We start from the raw sequence: 22627 nt of genomic DNA on the forward strand, positions 1-22627 counted from the left end.
TGCTAAGGTTTGATAATTGCTGTGATGAGTGTGTGACTTTTATTGTTCTTGGTAACCTTTTGTATGTCTGAAATATTTAATTAAAAACGATCAGTCCAATACATGATAGTTAACATTGTTAGTAGCATGTTTCCATGGGGACCTCTAAGAATAAATGGTGTTTCAGGGGTTAAGAGAAAATGTCAGTTGGAATTGTCGGGGGGGGGGGGAGGAATCTTTACTGAGCTCTCTCCATTTGGCAATAAATCTATTTTGGCTAGAATTTCACTCCTCTTTATCTGCCCATGTTTGACATCATCACGGCAGTCCAATATCCTTGTCTGTGAAACAGGTTCACTGTGGTGACAACTAACATTTCCTCGGAATTAGGAGAGTTTACCTTCACCTTTCCTCTAGTTAGGATTTAGACAGATTTGGTAATCAGCAATTGTTTTTGACGTTGGGGAGACTTTAGAACTCTGTGTTTATCTGGAAATTTCTCATTTCCTATGGGTAGGCACTATATGCCAGAAGATGTAAACAGCCTATGAAAGATGAAGCTACACTGATAAGATTTCATTTCCACATCAAGAGTGAAAGTCTCACTGGCAGAATTTGCTTCCTATTTCTTCTGGATATGCCCTGGCTATTTTGTTGGGGGACAGTAACGGGGGGGGGGGTTGCTGAACGAGAAGAGGACTGGGAAACGCTGGAATTGGGGTAGAGTGTTTTTTTCTTTTAACTTTTATAAACTTACAGAGACAGTGGCATGTTGAGGACAATAAAGTTTCCTAAGATTCTGCAAGTGAGACGAGTTCTGTTTTTTGTATCTGTACTACAGAAGGCATACACCCTGCACGGGTAACAGGATGAAATAGGGCAGACTTGATCACGATGAAGGAGAGTGTTGGTTTTCAAACGATATTCCACTGGCACCCCAAGAGCTGCCTCAGGAAGACAAAGTGTTTCTTCTCTACAAATACTACTGTTTCCGAACACAAAAGTTTGGTTTTTATTTATTTTTTTTACTTGTTTACATTCATATTAGATTTCTTATGAAGCAAGGCTTACTGAGCTAAAAAAAAATGTTTGAAAGCCACAGAGACTGTCGATTGGCCCTGTGACAGCATGATTGCACAATTTCCTTTGACTTTAGCTGGTGTAAAACCTCCAGCTAAAATATAAAACGTTTAAAAATGAGGTTTTGTCTCGTGCTTCGGGTATTTGCTTCTGTGTTACTCTGTTTCCTTTGATCTTTTTGACCTCCCAAGTATAGAACAGTGGTTTCCAAGTCTGGCTGTGCATCGGAATCACAGGGGAACTTAAAATATACAGGTTGCCTAGACTCTAGCCCAGACTTAGTGAATCAGAACCCCAGGTGGTGGGGAGAGTCTACTGTAGTCTATTCTTGGGCTAGAATTAGGGAATGGCTGACTTGGGGCTCACAGCAATACTCGGTAAAGACTGCAGAATGACTGAATGGTTAAGAAAATGAAAATAGTGCAAAGCACCAGACTTAGGGCTTTACCTGAAGCTACTGGCACCGTCTTTACAGGTAGCTCCATTTTTGCACGGTTGGCTGAGACACTCATCCATGTTTTTTTCACATCGGGTACCCAAAAATCCAGGAGGGCATTTGCACAAGAATCCCCCGACCTGATCTTCACAGACGGCATTATTTAAGCATGGGCTTGGCTGGCATTCATTGACTTCTGTTTCACAGTGCAGGCCTGGGGATGGAAGAGGACGAGGAAAGAGCCCAAATGTTAACCTTCTCGAAACCATGATCAAAGTGTTGACTCCTTGGAGGATGCTGCTTCTGAAGGAAGCAGGAGATTCCCTTCCTGGAAGGGAAGCTGTTAGAACTACTGGCCTGTCACACTGCTTTGAGATCCACTCCTGAATGAGCTTTGGCTTTTGTAAGTCATTTTAGCATTCTTTTTTCTTTTTTCTTTTTTTTTGGTAATCTTCTGTTTTTATCTTAGAACTTCCTGAAGCTAACATTAGTAAGGGACATCTAATTGAGATAATGTTAAAAGATAAAACTAGCAAATTTAGTTCAAAATTTTACTGTTTCTTTGACCTTGCCCTTTTCCTTCACTGGTCATTCTTCTGGAAATTTCTCTTTATAAATTATATATACTACATCATTTTATTTAGCATCAATTTGCAATACGATCTTACACAATTTATTTCCGGTTCCTTCTTGAATGTTTATCTTAGCATAAAACTCTGGTCTTCTCTCTCTCTCTGTCTCCGTGTCTCCCTTTACACACACATACATATGCGTGCACACACACATACACACACACACACATTTTTCTAAACTGTTTGAGACTAAATTGCACCCTTGATGCCTTTTTACCCTGAAATACTTCAGGGTGAATTTCCTCAAAGGACTTTCGCTTAGATAATAATAGCACAGTTACAAAATCAGAAAGTCAATGTTAACATAGCATAATGTTAAAAAAAAATGTAGTACCTTGTGGTGCTTTGCAGGACTTTGAGACAATGAAGGAAAAATGGAAACATCTTACCTGTGTATCCCTTCACACAGGAGCAGTGATAGCCATCTAAGCCATCGATGCAGGTTCCTTTATTTAGACAAGGACTAGAGTTACACTCATTTATATTTTCTTCACATAGTTGACCTGCAGAGAATAACAGAATATTTTACCCAGAGAAAACCTGAAAGGAATTTAAGACTAATAGTTTTCAAGCAAGCCATTCAGGTGTAAGAACAGAAGAATCAGAAATTGTGGCTAATATAGTTGTGAAAAATTGTTGCTCTTTGCCAAATATATTGCAGTAAAATGTTTTCTTCCATTCTACTTATTGCAAAATATTTCTAGCAGGAAATCTGGTATTTTCAGCATAGGACGGAAAATGATGACCGTGAATATCTTGCTTATTTATTTATTTTTATATTTATTTATAGTTAGGATGATAAGTGTGATCTGCTTTAAAAACTTTATATTATTTGTTAGTTGTTCACCTCTCTGTTGAATTTATTCCCCAAGTCCTTAAACATGACTTACTTATCTAGTAGTTGTAGGTTTGTACCCTTAAATGACATATATGATAACCCCACACCCAGCCCCTGGAAACTACTATTTGACACTCCATTTCTGTGAGTTTGACTTTTTTAGATTCCACATATGAGTGAGATCATACAGTATGTCTTGCTCTGTCCAACTTATCTCATTTAGCATATGCCCTCCATTTTTGTCCATGTTATTGCAAATGGCAGGATTTCCTTTTTTTTTTTTTTTTGTGGCTGAGTAACACTCCACTACATATAAATCGATCGCCTTTTATTTATCCATTCATCCCTTGAGATACACTTAAGCTTCCTTCCATATCTTGGCTATTGTGAACAATGCTACAATGAACAAATTTTCCAGACAGTGACTTCATTTCCTTTGGATAGATACCCAGCAGTGGAATTGCTGAATCATACAGTAGTTCTATTTTTAAGTTTTTGAGGAACCTCCATACTCTTTTCCATTAGAGGCTGCACCAGTTTACATTCCCACCAAGAAAGCCTCCCTCTTCTCCATGTGCTTGCCAAGACTGTTACCTCCTGTCTTTTTGATGATAGCCATTCGAACAAGTGTAAGATACTATTTGTGGTTTTGATTTCCAGCAATGAAATTTCAATGATTTCAATGTTTATACTGTAAAGACAACAAACTCTCCTCTTACCTGTGTAACCAGATGGACATTCACAAACAAACTGCCCAACTAGGTCTTTACAAATTCCACTGTTGAGACATGGCAGCGAGCTGCATTCATCAATGTCTGTTTCACACTTTAAGCCTAAAATGGAAACCAAACACTGAAGGACAATCAAAGGAAGGATTAACAGAAACAGAACCATGATCACTTAAAGATAATTCTCTCAATCATCTGAATGTATAGGGAGCGGTGGTGATGAAGGAAAGGGCAATATCCCTTAAGTGCTACCGTCTAGTTAAGTATTTAATGAAAGCACTGCCTCTTTCTAAAGAGATTTAAGATATCCTTATAAAAATACATAAAAGATAGAAAACCCCAAGTTAGAGGTTGGTGGTGGGAAGGGTGAGGGGGAAGACCTGGGAGCATAAAATGGAGCCAGAAATTAGCTTAACTCCAAAGTGAAAAGCACCGAGTCATGTATACTTTCCACCAAGACCACTGGCTGAGAAGAGGGGGTGGGGCCAAGTCTTGCCAGATCTCAGCTCCTATACCAGGTGTCCTAGAGTGAGGATATATCTTTCCATAGGATGCACACAAGCTATCGGTGGGCTAGCTCTGCCAGAAACCCATGTTCTTCCTCTACACCACTGGGTCTCAAAATGGTCCCTGGACCAATAGCATAAGCAATTACCTGGGAATGAGACAGAAATGCAAATGATCAAAACTTCCCTCCATCTACTGAAATCAGAAATTCTGGGTTAGGGTCCAGCACTCTGTGTTTCAAGAAGCCCTCCAAATGATTCTGATGCACATTAAAATTTGAGAACCACTGTTCTATATTACGCCCTTGCTCAACCACCACTCGCTTATAAAATTCTAGGATAAGATCCATTATTTCTTATGGAATGTTGGGACAAAATTTTTGTGAAAATTGAAACACACACACACACACACATACACCCAAGTGGAAATAAGTGGAATGCCATATTCTTGATAGGCCTGGGCTACATTGTTTTCCAACTTTCCTTTTGTTCATTTTGTGGTGAATTCTTTTATTTCAATACCATTTTCCTCATTGAAAAGATATTTTATGTTGGCTTCATAAAAGTGGGGAAAAATGCAAAAACTACATTTCTAGGAGGAAATAGCAAACTATTTTAAATAAATTATAATTTTAAGATATAGTTCACTTCTCTCTCAAAAACTGTATTTCTGGACTGAACTAGAATGCGACTCAAACTGCAAGAAAACATAATTCTTACATAATTCCTGCATAATCAAGTTCAAAGCCATATTATTTTTCCAGGCATAGCTTCCAGAAAGACAGAAACAAAGCAACAAATCACAGCTATTCACAAAAACTTCCACTAGTGTGAGGCCAATGAGAGAAACGGGAGTTTGTTTAAAGATGTTTATGCTGGACAAATTGTTCTACGTTGAGTATCATACATTTAATTTGTGTTAGAATGGAGCCTTGGCCATGGCCTCTGAAACTGCATTCCTATTTAAATTGTGAGTTATGATGTAACTTTTTCATAGAGAAGATGATTCGTTATTCTTCCTCCAAAATGTGCAAAGAAAACTGTAATTTGTAATTTATGCACTTTTTTCACCTTGGTTTATCAAGCCTAATCAAATTTTTGTGCACTGATACAGTCTAATGTATCTCACAGGGTTTATTTTCAGCGTCCCAGAGTCTGATATGCAAGTCACAATGATTTCATTTGAAACGTATATTGAAAGTTGCATTCCTCTATGTTACCTGTATATCCAGATGGACAGAGACAAACATAACCACGCCCAAGCTGTTGGCAGGTTCCACTATTATGGCAAGGGTTTAAAAAACATTCATGGAAAACCTACCGGGTGGCAAAAAAGAAATCTATCAGAGACAAAACACTCAATCACTTCAAAGCGATCCTGACTAGGGAGTTTGATGTTTGCAGTGTTAGGTTCCTGTTTCTGGGTGAGTTCACGCAATGCTAGCTGGACTGTTGCCTGCATCATGTTGGTGCCTGCCACGTTGGACATATATGATATATATTATCCTTAAGTGATGTTCTAGTAAGTGTTTTCAAATGCTGCCTTCATGTTAGAAACCATTTGAGGTGTTTTAAAAGTACACAGGATGGGGCTCCCACCCAGACCAGCTAAATCAGAACCTCTGGAGGTTGGGGATCTGTGCATCATTGTTTTTTAAATTTGGCCAGAGGATTCTAATACTTCTCCAGGGTTGGTAGTCACTTCTCTGGTTATTATTACAAATTTCTATGTCTGCTGGGCTCAGTTTCAAATGTGACTTATGAAGCCCTGACAAGCTTGGACGAGACTGCAGAAACTTGAAATAAGAAATACAGCTTTATTATCCTCCTTAAAAATACTTAGAGCCAAAGAATTTATCATGACATTGGGCAAGGTCTATTCAGAGTAATGGCTAAATCTACCAAACAATTAATCTAGTTATGTTCATGAGCTCTATCTCTTAATTTTTAAAAAACTATACCTTATTCCAATAAACAATCTCTTTTTTTCTCTGACAAAAATTTTAAATAACTTTCATGAAAGTTGAGTAACTCCTCCTGCCAATCAGAAAAAAGGCCTTTGGCTAAACCAAATGCCCCTTACTCAAATGATGGGTTATGCTTGTGATAAGTGTTAGTTATTAGTGAATTTAGAGGTTCCCTTTACCCACACATTCTCTATGCCAGACATCGCTGGGGAAAATTCCCAATTTTTGGTACTCAGAATTTCTGACACTGCATTTTTTTTAAAGTTCTTATTAGAAGTCACAAGTAAATACTATTATTCATTGATAATATCCATGAGACGATTACTTAAGGTTTCAAATCTGGCAATTTCCCCGAGTGTGGCATGTAAAATGACATCATGTTTTCCAAACATTCCACTGGAGAAGATTCTAGAAGTATAAAAGGGACTTGCCTGACTGCTGACTTCATAGTTCTTTTTGATATGTCCAGGAGAAGTAAGGGGCACTACACTTTCCTCTGCTGCTGAGAAAGTTGAACTAAAACCTAATAAGATTAATAAGAAAACATTAGATTTTCCAATTAGTGTGCCGTAGATATTGCCAGTAAGTAGACTCTACCTAAATATGATAGTCAATATTCTGGTTATCAAAGTGGGTAAAGTCACACATATTTTGTTTTAGTAACAGTAAAAAAGAGACCATATAGATGGATGGCATATATAATTAAATCCTAGACTCTTAGAGAGAGATGTGGAAGTTATCAAGTTCAATGCTCCCAAAATAAGAATCTTTGAGTCACTGTCATCAAAAAGCCCCCCAAAGGACAATTTAGCAAGTCCCGACACCCACATCCACTGAGAATAGTAATATTCGGAATCACGGTTACCACAAGACAAACACAAGTCTCCAACATGCGCGATTACGTAAGAAATGAAGTGTATCTTCTTACTGGAGCAGTCGGTGATCGATCCGGAACCGGAGGAGGCTGTAGTTCCATAAAAGGGACAAGATAAGCAGAAGGACTTCCCTGGATTGGGTTGGTAGTAGTCTCGAGGACACGGGTAACAGGGTGTTAATCCAGAACGAGAGAATTCTCCTACTGGACAAGGTACTGCACGGGTAAAAACAAAGCATTTGTGAGTTGGAAGCAACATGCTCTATTTTGAAAAGAAGAAAATCAACTTTCAGTCGTAAGAAAGCTACTGAATTGTGAAAATATTCTCTTGCACATATCTACTGCTTGCACTATGTTATCACCCAAACATTCTGTTGTTTCCACCCCTCTTAACAACACACATTAACTCAATAAAAATTTGAATTGACCTTGTAATATTGTATTCTGATTTTTCTACTTTACATTATATCCTAAGCATTTCCCAAATCATTCTCCAACTTGTTAACCAGCATGGTTTTCAAGAAAAGAAAAATATTACATGCCATTGACAGACCATAAACGATCTAACATTTCCTCTACTACTGGCCATTTAGGTTGCTTTTCTTTGTTAGCTATTATAAATATTGCTGATGTGAAATTTTCTATATAAACTTATGTATACAGCTCTGATTATTTCCTTGGGATAATAGTTGAATTTGAACAGCTGAATTTGAGTCGTTGAATCTATAGATCTAAAGATAATGGAAAATGTAAAGCCATTAATACAGAATGTCAAATCCTTAAAAAAATAAATAAATAAAAAAGATTTTAACTTACAGCCCCATCAGTAGTGTATGGAATTGCTCTTACTTCGTACTCATCACTACTGATAATGATCACTTAAGTATTTTTTCAATTTGAAAGTGAAAATGGAATTGCACTGTTATTTGAATTTACATTTTGATGATGATTTAAGTTGCTTTTTTCATGTTATTAGAAATTTTATTTCTCCTGTATAGTTATCCATGATTTATGGTATTTATGGGGAAGGGTCTTTTTTTTTTTTTTTTTTTTACTTTTAAACCTCTTAATGTCATTTTGTGTTAGACATGCTTTTTATAAACAACATCCAGTTGAATATTGTCATTTATCCAAATCTTGCTAATTGGTGGGACGGTAACCAAACAAGAAATAGCTTCAAATATGACATGAACTTGTATTTTCTTCAATAAATTTTGGTTGCATTTGGCAGAGGGAAGATGGGGCAGACTAGCCACAACTAAATCTTTGGGTTGGGATTTTAGATTGTGACCCAAAGATGAATTCATCCAGTGCATGTTCTTATGTGGACTGACTGGTGTCATGTGCATGAGTCCTAAAACCGTTACAAACTGAGGAAACCACAAAAATTATCAAGACGTGTCTGCATAAATTTAAATATAGAAGAACACAAGGAAGTAGCTTTGGGGAATCTTAGCATACTTTCCATTTAGGTTTTGGGGTTTTGTTAATAAAAATTAGTATGGCAGAAATAAGTAGCAATATGACTGAAAAATTTAGAAATGCACTTGAGGCTCAACGGAGCAGGATATTCTGGGTAATGGCATCTCTTTTTTATTGGTATGACAATAAACATTAAATAAGCAATAAAGCATTTGCAGTCATCTCAAGAGGTTTAGGTCAAAGTTTTTAAGCAGAAACAGCCAGTCACATCTTTTGCAAAAGTGCTCCTTTTACACACCCTCTGACAAAAAGTCAGGAGTCAAATCAAGAGATGGCAGAAGATATCATAGATATTAATGATTATTTAGAAACAAATATTCTCAATACATTTGTTATATTAAAACTTTAAATTGTAAGTATCTTAGTGAAACAAGATACCTGCTATAACAAAAACATGTGTATATTAAAACTTCAAACTATAAATACCTTTGCTCACCAAGAATAAATTAATCTATTCTTTGTTGCTAGATCTCAGAGTTCTAGACAGGGCTTTGCACAAACATATTATAAAGTTGCTGAGTTTAAAGTGGGTTTTCTGAATGTCAAGTTTCCAAAAAAATTATCATCTATTTGGAAAAGGTACCTCCAAACAGCTAATTACAGTAGTTAATTGGAGGCATAGATCTTCCACCAATAAAGGTGTAAAACTCTGCTTCAGAGGATGTAAGAGTGTGTATGATAAGGTAAAAATATAAATTCTGCCAGTGAAACCAAGATGCTATGATGAATTAAACTGTTTTGCACATACATTTTTTTCAGCACCTTACCCTCAAAGAGAAAAAAGGACTCCACGCCTAGAAACTGACAGAATGTCAAAAATTATACTAATATGCAATAATAATAAAATCTTAAGATTAAAAATCAGCAAGTCAGTTGGCTTTTCATAACAGTGATGTTTATATTTTGCTTTTTTTTTTTTTAACGTTTATTGACTTATTTGAGAGACAGTGAGAAAGTGCAAGTGGGGGAGTGGCAGAGAGAGGAGAGGCAGAATCCCAAGCAGGCTCTGTGCTGCCAGCGTAGAGCCTGACATGGGGCTCGAACTGACAAAAGTGCAAGATCATGACCTGAGCTGAAACCAAGAATGAGATGCTTAACCAACCGAGTCACCCAGGTGCCCCTATACTTTGCTTTTTGGCACAGAAAATGTGAATTTTCATGTGAAAATGAGCTTAAATTATATTCCAAAGGGAGACAGTTGTCATCAGCAATATACTTTCCAGGAGTGGACAGTCAGTACTTAATATATTATTGATACATATAGTAAATACACATATATATATATGTTGTAAGAATACATATACACATATAGCATATGTAAATGTAAACATAACATACATAACAATAGCGTCATATGTAGTATACAATACAGTATTAAATATACACACATGCGCCTATACACAGGCCGTTCCTCATGGTCTAATTTTGTAAGAAGAGAGGGGGAAAAAGTTTCATTTTGAATCTTGGTCAAAGCAGCTGTGGTTTCTGAGTCAAGAAAAATGGGACAAGATCCTTTTAACCTCTTCTACTGGAGACAGAGAGAAATCTAAGTATGCCAAAAGTGATATTAAAATAGAACTAAAAATAGTGCATTGAAGTGACCTGAAAAATGTAATCCCACACGTCTGTTCCCTGATGGTGTTAAGGATAACACAGACAGCCCTGGAGCCAAGTGAATTTTGCATTTTAAATGGTTTTCCTGGGGCGCCTGGGTGGCTCAGTCGGTTGAGCTTGAGGTCAGGCAGGCTCTTAGTCAGCTCAGGTCATGATCTCCTGGTTCATGGGATCAAGCCCACTGCAGGCCTGCAGCACAGAGCCTGCTTGGGATTCTATCTTTCTCTCTCTCTCTGCCCCTCTCCCACTTGTATGTGAGTGCACGCGCTCTCACTCTGTCTCTCTTAAAATAAATAAACTTAAAAAAATATGAAATAAAATAAATGGCTTTCCTAAAACAAATTCAGGGGTCAGAGACTCTTATCCTAAGCTTCCTTTTAACTTCATTCTGTGGGGCCGGGGTAAGAAATATCATCCTGGTTCAGCAATAATCTTTCCTTTTCCTATAGGACCATATGTAAAGAACACCATCACCAAAAAAAATCATTTGTGGGACTTATTCTTCTGGTAAAAGTCTACGTAATTTTTAATTTTTTAATTTTTATTTTTTAAAGTTTATTTATTTATTTTGTGTGTAAGAGAGAGAGCTTGAGCCAGACTCCATGCTGCCAGCACAGAGTCTGATGTGGGGCTCGAACCCGCAAACCATGAGACCATGACCTGAGCCGAAACCCAAGAGCTGGATGCTTAACTGACTGAGCCACCCAGGCACCCCTGAAAGTCATTTTTAAAAAATGAAAAATTTCAGACTCTTCAGTTTGTAGCTACCGACCTAAGGATATTTAATATTCTAAGTGGTGATAAAAATTGAAATGCATGAAATATGTATTACTTTAATATAGTAATATACTTAAAAATAACTTTAAATTCAACATGCTAAAGAATGCAAAAAGTAATACTTTAGTAAAAGAGTAGGTAAACCATAAACATATACCTAAAAATAAATGACTACAGAACGAAAAAAATAAGGAAGGGAGGAAGGAAAGAGCTTAAAACTAAGACAAATATATATGAGACTATTTTAGAAATCATACACATGTAAGTTTAAAGTAAAACGGTATTTATTTAACACCACAGAAGAATGTTGAGTTCAGCTCTGCCTAACTCACTTATGACGAACAGAATGTGGTTAAAACTTATGCTGGGAATATTAGGAGAAACATGGCAGTTACCAGAAGTTTAATTAGAGACTTTCTGGGAATTATAATCACTTTATTGCAATAATTTGGTATTAGACAAACCTCAAGGCTTATTTGGGAAGCTAAAAGGAAAAATTGTCAGATATGAATTTGTTGCACTGTAAAGATCCTAGTTACTTTTGTGGTTGGAGGGAGTGAGGGAGAAAAAGAGAATTTTTTACTGTAGACTTTCTTCCAAAACTCATTTGTATATTGACCAAAAAAAAAAAAAAAAGTCCTTAGTAGATCAATTTCAACCATAATGTGAAGCCTGATTTGCTTTTTTTTTTAAGTTTTTTTTTTTGTTAACATTTATTTATTTTTGAGACAGAGAGAGACAGAGCATGAACAGGGGAGGGGCAGAGAGAGAGGGAGACACAGAATCGGAAACAGGCTCCAGGCTCTGAGCTGTCAGCACAGAGCCCAACGCGGGGCTCGAACTCACAGACCGTGAGATCATGACCTGAGCTGAAGTCGGACGCTTAACCGACCGAGCCACCCAGGCGCCCCCTGATTTGCTTTTTAATAAAGAGAAGAATCCTCAAAGCTGGTATGACGTAACAGACATGATTTATGAGTTTCAATTAGGTCGCCGTTAAATTCTCTTCTCTTCAGTGAAATATCAGGTTGATGAACGCTGCTTGCCCGGTTCCAAAGTTCTAACAGACTTTTCTATGTACTGCGATCCCACCTGACTGAGACGATTTAAACTGGCGAAACTGGCACAGTATATAAAACCTGTAATTATGGCATGCTTCCTGGTTTTTTCCCTGCAGCACCGTCTTATGAGGACTGCAGATCCTAAGATGTAATGCTGGACATTACAAAAGGAATGTCCCAGCACCAAAGGAAAATGTCCTATACAGTTGTTGCCCAAAAATTTGTTTCTAATTGGATACAGATGTGTATTATTTACTAAGGGAGTGGTTTTTAAATTTTCAGATGGCCGTAGACCTTAGGTTTTTAAATAAGGGTGTAGAGAAAGTGGAGGATCCACAATTTTTAAAAAGCCATGTTTCAACCAGCATGCTTATTCTGTTCCCAGTGATGCAGCAGAGGTAGGCCAGCGACTTTTTATTTTTAAACAAGTTTCATTGACTTTGCAAAGTACATGCATGGAGTTGGGAGTTCCTGGCAGCAGGGCTCTCAGCCTTAGGGTCATGGCCATTTTAAGTTTTCATTTTTCAGTTTTGTTTGCATCTTCTAGTCTTTATGCTGTATTGGAAAACTGTACATGGTAGGGATGTTAGAAATATTTGAAAACTGGAGCCCTAATCTTTTTATTTCTGTTTAAACCAGTGGCTCTTGGGGCACCTGGGTGGCTCAGTTGGTTAAGCAACCGACTCTTGGTTTTAGCTCAGGCTATGATCTCAATGTTCATGAGTTTGAGCCCTGCATGGGATTCTCTTTCTCCCTCTCTCTCTGCTCCTCCCCTGCTCATGCTGTGTCTCTCTCAAAATAAATAAATAAACTGAAAAACAAACAAACAAACAAACAAACCAGTGGCTCTCAACATTTGGTCCCTGGACCAAGGAGAAGGAGCATCACTAATGAACTAGTTAGAAATATAAATTTTCAGGCCCCACACCAGACCTGCTGACTTAAAAACTCTAAGGGTGGGGCCCTGCAATCTTCATTTTGAAGCCCTCCATGCTGACATGTGAGACCCAAAATTAGTCATACTCAACTTTTCCTGTTACTTTTTTTTTTTAATGTTTTATTTTATTTTTTAAGAGACAAGGACAGAGTGCAAGCAGGGGAGGAGCAGAGAGAGAGGGAGACAAGAATCCAAAGGTGGCTCAGGCTCTGAGCTGTCAGCACAGAGCCTGATGCGGGGTTCGAACCCACGAATGCGAGATCATGACCTGAGCCAAAGTCAGAAGCTCAACTGACTGAGCCACCCAGGTGCCCCCTTGTAACTTTTGAATCACTTGGGGAAGGGTATAGAACTTAAAAAGAACACCAGACAAGTTAAATCAGAATACTGGAGAGCAGATAGGGCTTCAGTATTTTTAAAATGTTGATGTAAATGTGCAGATGATTCCAAAGTACAGCCAGAGTGGATAACTGCTCACAAAAACCTTCAAACTACAGGAAATGAAATGTCATAATTCACTGAATGTCTTTTCAGAGTTTCAAGGAACATGAGACAGGACCTCACTTCATAAAGGAGGAAACTAAGTTCCTAGATGAGATATATTTCTACCATATCATGGAGGCACATGTTTATTAATACTGAATCCTGAGACCAAGTCTTGCACCTTTTTTTGGGATCCTAAAGGCACGAGCACAGTGTTCGTGTTGCTGGTGTTTAGACTTAAGTGTTGACTGGCTGAATGAAAGGAAACTCTCCATGAAGAGACAGTAATTTACTTCCTTTGTGTGCAGTAGACATAACGGTTTTGCTGAAAACATTCCACTCCTCCAGGTATAGAACCTATATCAGGTGTAAAGAAATAACAACTTCTAAGGCTTCGATTACCTCCACAAGCAGATATGTCCACGGCTCCTCTTTTCACAGTTGAAGTGCTTTCTGGACACGAGAGGCAGCTCCGGGAACCAAATGCTGGCTGGTAGCTGCCCAGTGGACACGATTCACACATCTCAAGGCCATTTGATGAGTAAGTGCCTTGTTTGCACTGAGCTGAAGAGAAAAACGTAATATGGTTAGGAACAATGACATTAAGCTATACAAAACTAGCACTCGGTAGGGTAAGGTTTTCTGCATTTTAATTTATTCAGGATACAATGAGGGACACAAAGAACTACATATAGACTGTATTTTAGACTGCCCCATGCTTCTCTGTACTAGTAAGTTTTAGACTGATTTCTAGTTACTTTCGTTATTACCTAGCATAGCCACCTAGAAAGTGCCAATAATTATTTTTTAATTTTTAAAGTTTATTTATTTTTGAGAGAGAGAGAGAGAGAGAGACCTAGCACAAATGGGAGAGGGGCAGAGAGAGAGGGGGACACAGAATCCGAAGCAGGCTCCAGGCTCTGAGCTGTCAGCACAGATCCCGATGCAGGGGTTGAACTCACGAGCCGTGAGATCATGACCTGAGCCGAAGTTGGACACTTACCCAACCGAGCCACCCAAGCCCCTGCTAATAAATGGTTTTTGAGTGAAGTTAGAAATCCCATCTCAGAAAGGTACTGTCATAAGAACAAGTTGTACACAGGGGGACTTGTCCTTGTATAAGTTCTCAGCTTGTACACTACTTCTGGAGTGACAGAAAACAAAACCTCGAATTGGGCTAGAACCTCATAATTACAGTGGTAACTTCATGGCTCTGAGAACTGGCCCTCTTCTGCCCTCCTACCTACAGACCCCATCTGAGGGCTGGCAGAGCAGAGAATAAAAGTAGTCTTAGCATGAAGCCCAGAGAGATTAAGCAACTTTCTAAGATTCAAAGCAGTGGCTTTGTGGTAGGGCCAGAATCCTCAACCCCCAAGTACACCATCCATTCCTTCTGCCTTCGTCCTCCAAATGATGCTCATTTCCAGCACTGCTAATATTTTTAGCACTTCTAATCACCTAGCGCAACTCTCACGTTTATATTTGTCATTCAGCAACCACATCTGCATTTGCAACAACAGTGAGGGGTGCAGGTCTGAAATTCCTTCTTCTAGGTGTAGCTTATTATAACTTTAACCATGAAAGAGAACATTCCCATCAGGAACGTTTATTGAGAATGACAATAAAATGTTTTTATAAAATCTTGAGATACTTTACTAGAAAGAATACATGCATCTGTACCTATAGTCATAAATTTCCAAGTAAATGGAGAGTTGATCTCGTATCAAGTATCATTCTAACATGATTGCTAAGTGTTACGGAAGTCCTTGCCACCAATTAATGTGAGATTCACTAAAAAAAAAATCTGAGTTATTTGATAAATGTGGATTCGAATTATTGACAGTGGAATTTGACTTAGAGCAATAAAATGTTCCAAAGGGGAAAAAATAGACTTCTTTAAAGTGAGGGAAACATGAAGATAATAATTGAAAATCAAAAGACAAAAATAATCCTATCTGCCATTGAGACTTCATAACTGGAGATCAAATTCAGGCTTCTGGTCAAAATGTGCATTACCTTTGCATTCCGAGCTGCTTCTAGAATGGGGATATTCAGTAAAAGTCCCTGTTGGACAGAGTTTGCACTCAAGTTGCCCTTCTTCATCTTGATAGGATCCCGTGAAGCAGCTTTCACAGACAGAATGCTTCAGGGAATAATAGGTTCCCAAAGGGCAATTGACTGAAAAGAAAACAAACAGGAAACACTGAATACAGTAAACTAGAGAAATGGAACAATTTGGGTTCTTTTTTCCTAAGGTACGAAAATAATTAAGCACGCTTCCAAGTACTACTGTTTATGTGTTAAATCTTATTGTCAGAGGTTTACTCACAAGATAAACCTTCCAGAAATGTATTTCTAGAAACCAAGAGTAGATTCTTTTTTGTTTAAGAAAATGCAAATTCTTATTGCCCAAGCTTCAGGCTTCCATGATAGGGGCTTTAAAGTGTGGATTAAAGAAGATCATCCCGGGAAACACAGAGCTAACAAAGAAAAGGCTGCTGAAAGAAAAGGATAAAACAATGCACATTTAGGTTAATTTGAGGCTTCAAGATCTGAAAAACAGTTCCTTAGCTGTTGCTCTGAATGGCTCCCTTATGAAATGGACTGCTTGTCCATTGCAGCATCATTTCTAGAAACAAAACCAGGAAAAGGCTATGAGAGTAAAAGAGATGAGTTAAGCAGACCCCTGTCTCTGCCTACAGGAATTACTGTCCACTGAAGGCAAGTCCGAGGCATCCTCAGACTCAAGGGTTCCCAGGAAACAGGCCAATGTCAGGACCTTCTTCCTTGGAGATCTGGTCTACTACTTGGTGGACTTGACGTGACTGAGGATTTCTGAGACCACAGTGGAATGTTAAGCTCACTAAAAGGCTGCTTGCAAACTTAGTATTTGCACAGAGAGGATATTTGAAATTAGCACCTAGAGGATTCTGATGTTAAAATCTATAAGAATTACCTGGGAACTCACTAAAAATTCAGAGTCCAAGGCTCTGCCCCCAAAGTGTCAGATGTATTAGTTCTGGGACAGGACCTGAGTCAAGATGCATTTTGATAAGCACTTCAGATGCTGCTGCTACAGGCAGTCTCAAGAACACACTGAGAAATGCAGAACACTGGTCAAGGTGACTTCTAATTTTTATTCACAAGGTAGGGAGGAAACAAGAGCAGGCTCAGAATGACCACTTTAATGTGCTTTTGCTGGGCTGCATTGATCACCCAACTGAGCTCTGGGAAAAGCAATAAAAACTGCTGAGGAAGGTTTTCCATCCAGGAGGCAAGATCCCATGCCTACAGAGAGACTGGCACCAGACTCATGTCATTTGGTCCAGTTGAGGTCCAGTTGAGTGTACAGAACCTGGTTAGAGGAGTTTCCAGTATCTATAAACAATCGGCTTATACGGGAAACAGGCTGGAATTGATCCAGACTGTGGCAGTCGGGGTTAGAAATTAAGGGGCTGGGGGTAAGAAGAATGAGGAATGGCTACTTAATGGTTATGAGATCTTCTTTGGAGTGATGAAAATATTTTGGTAGCAGTGATGGCTGAACAACATCATGAATGTACTAAATACCAATGAACCTGTACACTTTAAAATGGCTGATTCTATGCCACGCGAACTTGGCATTGGCTACCTGGGTGGGAATCTTAGCTACACCACTTACTGTCTTAAGGGGTAAGACTTACTAAGTGCCTAGCCTCTCTCTCTGGCTTCAGTTTTGCCATCCGTAAAATGTGCTTAAAAATAATAGCACTTCGCAGAATTGGTAAACAGAATTAAACACGAGAGGTGCTCAGCCAGCCTATGGAAATGGTCCAAAAGTATTCATTATTATTATTACTGGAGATGTTGTTGAAAGCTGTGAACTCTAAGGATCTGAGTCCCATACGTGAAATAGTTTTCTTGTCCTGAACAATAGTGGTTACTTAGACTCCTCAGACAGAATAGTAGTAAGGACCACACAGCAAGAGCGAAATGTTTCATTTCAGTATCCCTGTATAGTTGTAAAACAGCTCTGTGCATCTCATCTGACCCACTATGCGCCAGGTATTTTGTATTGCAGGGAAAAGTCTTACCACACATCCGCCCTCTCAGCACTGAGCCTGGTCTGCAGAAAAGGAAAGCCTTTTCAGTCTCCAACGAATTGCTCTCGGCCACAAGCATGTCAGTTTCAAGCTGAAAGGAATACATGGGCTCCTCATTGAGGATCCTTTTCAGTTGATTTGTAATGGTTTCCAAAGTCATAATGAGTCGTTGCTGATTTTCCAGTTCAAGGGTATCATTTCTTTCACTGGGTAATGGCACACTAGCTGAGATAAAAACAAGGGGAAATAAAACATAACACGGCACACACGGTGTTTCAGGAAACTGTAGTTAGTTCTTCAGCAAGAAGAAATGGCATATTTAGAATCTTCCAGGAAAGATAAACTCAAACTCAGTCACTACTTACTGAACAACTAGTACGTGGACAATATTAGGAACAATGCAATTTGTTTAAATCCTTCTCTTATATGCTGGATCTAGATTGTTTTTATGAAGTTCTCCCATGTAGCATGTTAAATTTCTGCAAGCTCTTGCTTTTTAAAAACATGCCTCAGTGTGTCATGTCAAAATGAGTACAAAGAAGGCTACTTGTTGCTGCGAGAATCATAAAATGTATCTGTGATATTAAATTGAAAAGAATGACAAAACTTAGGGGACTGTGCTGTCCCTAGTTTTGGGTTCCAGGATTATTTCCTAAGAATGATAAGACATGGAAAATTTGCAAAATAGGTTTCCACACCTATTTTCAAGGTTTCCACACTTGAAATAGGTTTCAAGACTTCCCCACAATATTGTTTTTTTCAAATAGACAGTCTATCCTTACCTGTGATGTTAAAAATTAACTTAATTTTGTGGTTAGATAACGGGGCGCTTCTTTTCATTCGTGAAGATCTGGCTTTGCTGGCACCTGAGGGTGTTTCTTGCACGGAGTCCAAGAAATCATCATAAGAGTAATCCAACCTATTAGCCGCGCCCCAGCCACCAGGTCCTAGACAGTTGGGGCAGAGAAACAAAATTCTACAGTTGTCTCTAGCAGCATTTAGATTTTAATGTTAAGCCACAAGTCAGATCCCCCTTGATTATTTCTTAAATTGTCCATAATGAACTGAATGACGTCCATAATGAACTGAATACAGGGTTTCTTCTAGAACCTCATAGTTTTCATCTATGATTTTATAATTTTTAGGCACATCACTTTAAATTTAGATTCCCAAAGAATTACACCAAAAAGAAGAAAGAGAAGTCTCAGTGGAGCTACCTATGCCTGTAAGCCATTCTAACTTTGAGCTAATAGTTAATTACTTCAGCTTTAGAGGTAAATAGGATGTGGGTGCAGAATTTTAATAAATTCCCATTTCCCTTCAGGGTTTGTTCCACTCTCTTAAAAAATGTTAATATCAGCTTTACGAACTTAATGCACATGAGCAGGTTTCCTTTTGTGGGGATTATTCAAGATAGCTACATCATACTTTAGAGTGGGGTCAGTTTCTGAAGATAGCATGTAAGTTAAACGTGATGTAACCACGCTGGAGGATGTGACATGGAGACTTGAGATTCTTTAGATTCCCTGCATGGATTCAGATTGTAGCTTCATGATGTGAGGGTGTACAGTCCTCATCAAATTACTTTCATCTCTCTGAACCACACTTTCTCCTTTTATAAATTGAGGTCACTATTCTTACCGCACAGGTCTGGGGGATAACTGAGACAATATACATAAACCATCTAGCTCAGTATTTGACTCACTCTAAAACCCCAGTAAATGATGCGAATATTGGCCTGAGTATATTGTTGTTGCTTACTTATGTGCTTTAAATACCAAATTATATTGGGGTGCCTGGGTGGCTCAGTCGGTTGGGCGTCCGACTTCGGCTCAGGTCATGATCTCACAGCTTGTGAGTTCGAGCCCCACGTCGGGCTCCGTGCTGACAGCTCGGAGCCTGGAACCTGCTTCGCAGTCTGTGTGTCCCTCTCTCTCTCTCTGCTCTCCCCCACTCATGCTCTGTCTCTCTCTCAAAAATAAATAAACATTAAAAAAATTATAAATATCAAATTATATTTATACAGGCCTGTCCACCTAAGTAGGCTGTTTAAAAATTTTAAATAAAATTTAAAATAGATTTTTAAATAAAATAAGCTGCTTAAAAATTTTTTTTGTTTAACTTGTTTTGGGCTATTAAAATTGCCTATGATAAATAATTTTGTAAATAATTTTGTTTTTCACTTAAGTGTTTTTCCCACAAGTATTAGGTAGCCATTATAGAAAAACAGATGAGTAAGACCAAAAAAAAAAAAAAAAGTGTAAATTATCTATAATTCCACCACATAGAAGTAACAACTATAGCACTTTAGGCAAGATTTTCTTCTATGGATATAAAAACCCACACATACACATTTGTGCATATAGATACTTGTAACAGTGGAATAGATATAAACATAAAAGATTATACTATGTGTATATCATTTAGTAATCTCTTTCTAATTTTATCAATGGTATATTATGGCATTTCTGTGTCAAATGTTTTCATAATATTCTCTTCTATGTCTATATACCAAAAAATAACCAGGTTTCTGTTTTCAGACTTTTAGGTTATTTTAAAATTTTGAACATCCTTGTGCATATAGGATTTCATACAGTGTAAGCACCATTATTGAGAAGACATTCCAATTTCAGAGATGTTCAGATGAAAAATGAACGCCTTAGAATTTATGAAATGGAGTACATCTTTGCGCATTGGCATGATTTTTACCTTGAGGAATATTCTTAGAAGGAGAATTTCAGGCTTGAGTGTTTTTAATCCTTTTGACACATGTTGTCCATTGTCCTCCAATTTCTCCTCTGTGTTCAATATGTGAGTATGCTTTTTTTTCCTTATACCCTTGCCAAGTTTGGGTGTTACGATTCTTATTTGAATTTGTTAATCTGACAGGTTGAAAATGGCATCTCATTTTAGTTTTCATTTGAATTATAAGACTATCATGAGGTCAAACCATTTATATATATATATATATAAAGTATATATATATATAAAGTGTATATATATATAAAGCATATATATATAGTATATTTTTCATACATTATGACTCATCAAGTTGTTAGAAAAATTATGCTAATTTTGGGGCACCTGGGTGGCTCAGTGGGTTAAGCGTCTGACTTCAGCTCAGGTCATGATCTCACGGCCTGTGAGTTTGAGCCCCGTGTGGGTCTCTGTGCTGACCGCTCAGAGCCTGGAGCTGCTTAAGATTCTGTGTCTCCCTCTCTCTGTCCCCTCCCCACTCATGCTCTTTCTCTCTCTCTTTAAAAATTAAAATTTTTTTAAAAAAATAAATATTATGCTAATCTTGGGACTCTCCATTGTAAAGGCATTCAAGGATGAAGGCTTCTCTCTTAGGATCAGTGGTACCATCTGTCCATGTCTGAATCTAGAAAACTGTTATTTTGATCCTTATTGGATGACAACCATTGCCTATCTCAAAGTCTTCTGACGGCAAGTGATTCTCTCTGTGTGTATCCCTAAACCCTCAATAATCTACCTCAGTAACGTGGGAGGGGAAACCTGGGTCACGTGTGGCAGAAGAGGCCTGTTACTCTAGTCATGCCACTGCCAATGCCACTTCATATTTTTCTACCTAAAACTTTAATGTCCGAAATTTTCGCTGAGAAGTTTTATATAATAGTTATAATGGAGAGAAACCCAAAGTCTACCAACCGGAAGTTGTTTACCTAAGTTACAGCAATTGATTGATTAAATAATAATATGTGGCCCCTGAAACTGAAGTATAATATTTAATAAAGGAAAAATGTCCTCAATAAAATGTTAACTAAAAATTCAGGTTAATAAGATAATATGGGCACATATACACACATACATGTACAGTTATATGTGTGTATACATATACATTAGTATATTATATATACATATATTTGTACATTAATGGAATTATTTACAGGATTATTTATGTGGATTATCTTTATTTCATTCTTTGGGTTTTGGCAGTTTTCAAATTTTTTGTAATAAACATATATGCAAAATAATATTTCTAAAATTGAAAAAGTATAAAGCAAAGGTCAACATCACTCTTCATGCTAAGTCACTAAAAATACGACATATGTGATTAGTGCGAGAAACAAAAAGGATGTCTGCTGTAATGTCAACTAATATTGTCTCAGATAACCTTCTAAGGACTTTATTTGTACCTGTGTTTACTCAATTTATCCTGAGAATGGCCCTATGAGTTTAGAATTCTTATATACCTATTTTATAGGTGAGAAGACTAAGTAAGGCACAGAGTACAAACTTGCTCAAGACCACAAGCTAGCAGGCAGAATTTGGATGTAAGAAGTTGGTGTTAGAGTCCATGGTGCTTAACCATGACACTATTTTGTTATCACTATTATTTTTAAAAACAGTATTCTGGAAGTGTTCGGCAGTTTTATAACAAGGCGATAAAAATCAGAAATATAATTACTGGAAAGGTTGATGATTTTGCTAATGAAAGACCCAAGAGTGACTACTAAAATCTCCCAGGAATATTAAGGCAGTAAGCAAAATGGCCCGATACACCAGCAAAAAATCACACACCAGACTTAGGAATAACCTTCATAAAAATGTTTAGAGATGCCATGCAGAAAACATCAAAATTCAACCAGAAGGTATATCCGACCTGAACAGATTGAGTCTTAACATATTCTTGGTGAGGAATCGGGAGCACTTTACATGTGTAACTGTTTTAAATTCACGGCTTAATTGCAATTTTAATTGAATGCCATATAATAACTGCTTTAGTACTATCCTATCATATAAATATTAAACGATCACAATCATAATGTGACTTATTCTTCTTTTTATCACTTCAAGAGTTTTGTGGCTTAAAAAAAGTGAATTTTTCTAATTTGCCCCACTCTTCTGGAATTAGTTTATTTTGCAGATCAGTCTTGCAAACTACTGACACTACATAATATAATTACCAATTGCAAAGCCATTTTCATAGTCATAATTATATTCAAGGCAATATTTCTTGGTCAGGTCCTCCAATCTGCAGTCAATGTCATTAGCATCACTACAAAATGATGGGACCTGCAAATAAAAAATGAGAAGTATAAAATGTAAATCACATCTCTGTGTGCTTTGGATAAGCCCTTCTTTCCCCTGACCTTCACAATTCTATCCACAGGAGAGAGGAGAGGGCTA

General features: G+C 37.7%; 1 protein-coding gene across 1 annotated transcript in view; it reads right to left on the bottom strand.

Moving 5' to 3' along the window:
* SVEP1 (sushi, von Willebrand factor type A, EGF and pentraxin domain containing 1) overlaps positions 1-22627 on the bottom strand; it is a 196835-nt gene that overhangs the window by 80709 nt on the left and 93499 nt on the right. The window contains 11 exon segments of the mRNA XM_030293777.1: positions 1508-1709; positions 2517-2630; positions 3685-3798; positions 5420-5516; positions 6598-6689; positions 7095-7256; positions 13797-13958; positions 15411-15572; positions 17468-17701; positions 18259-18423; positions 22405-22513. Coding sequence (XP_030149637.1) covers positions 1508-1709; positions 2517-2630; positions 3685-3798; positions 5420-5516; positions 6598-6689; positions 7095-7256; positions 13797-13958; positions 15411-15572; positions 17468-17701; positions 18259-18423; positions 22405-22513 — 1613 coding nt within the window.

The sequence above is a fragment of the Lynx canadensis genome, chromosome D4 (genome assembly GCF_007474595.2).
Source record: "Lynx canadensis isolate LIC74 chromosome D4, mLynCan4.pri.v2, whole genome shotgun sequence".
In the NCBI taxonomy this organism is placed as follows: Eukaryota; Metazoa; Chordata; class Mammalia; order Carnivora; family Felidae; genus Lynx; species Lynx canadensis.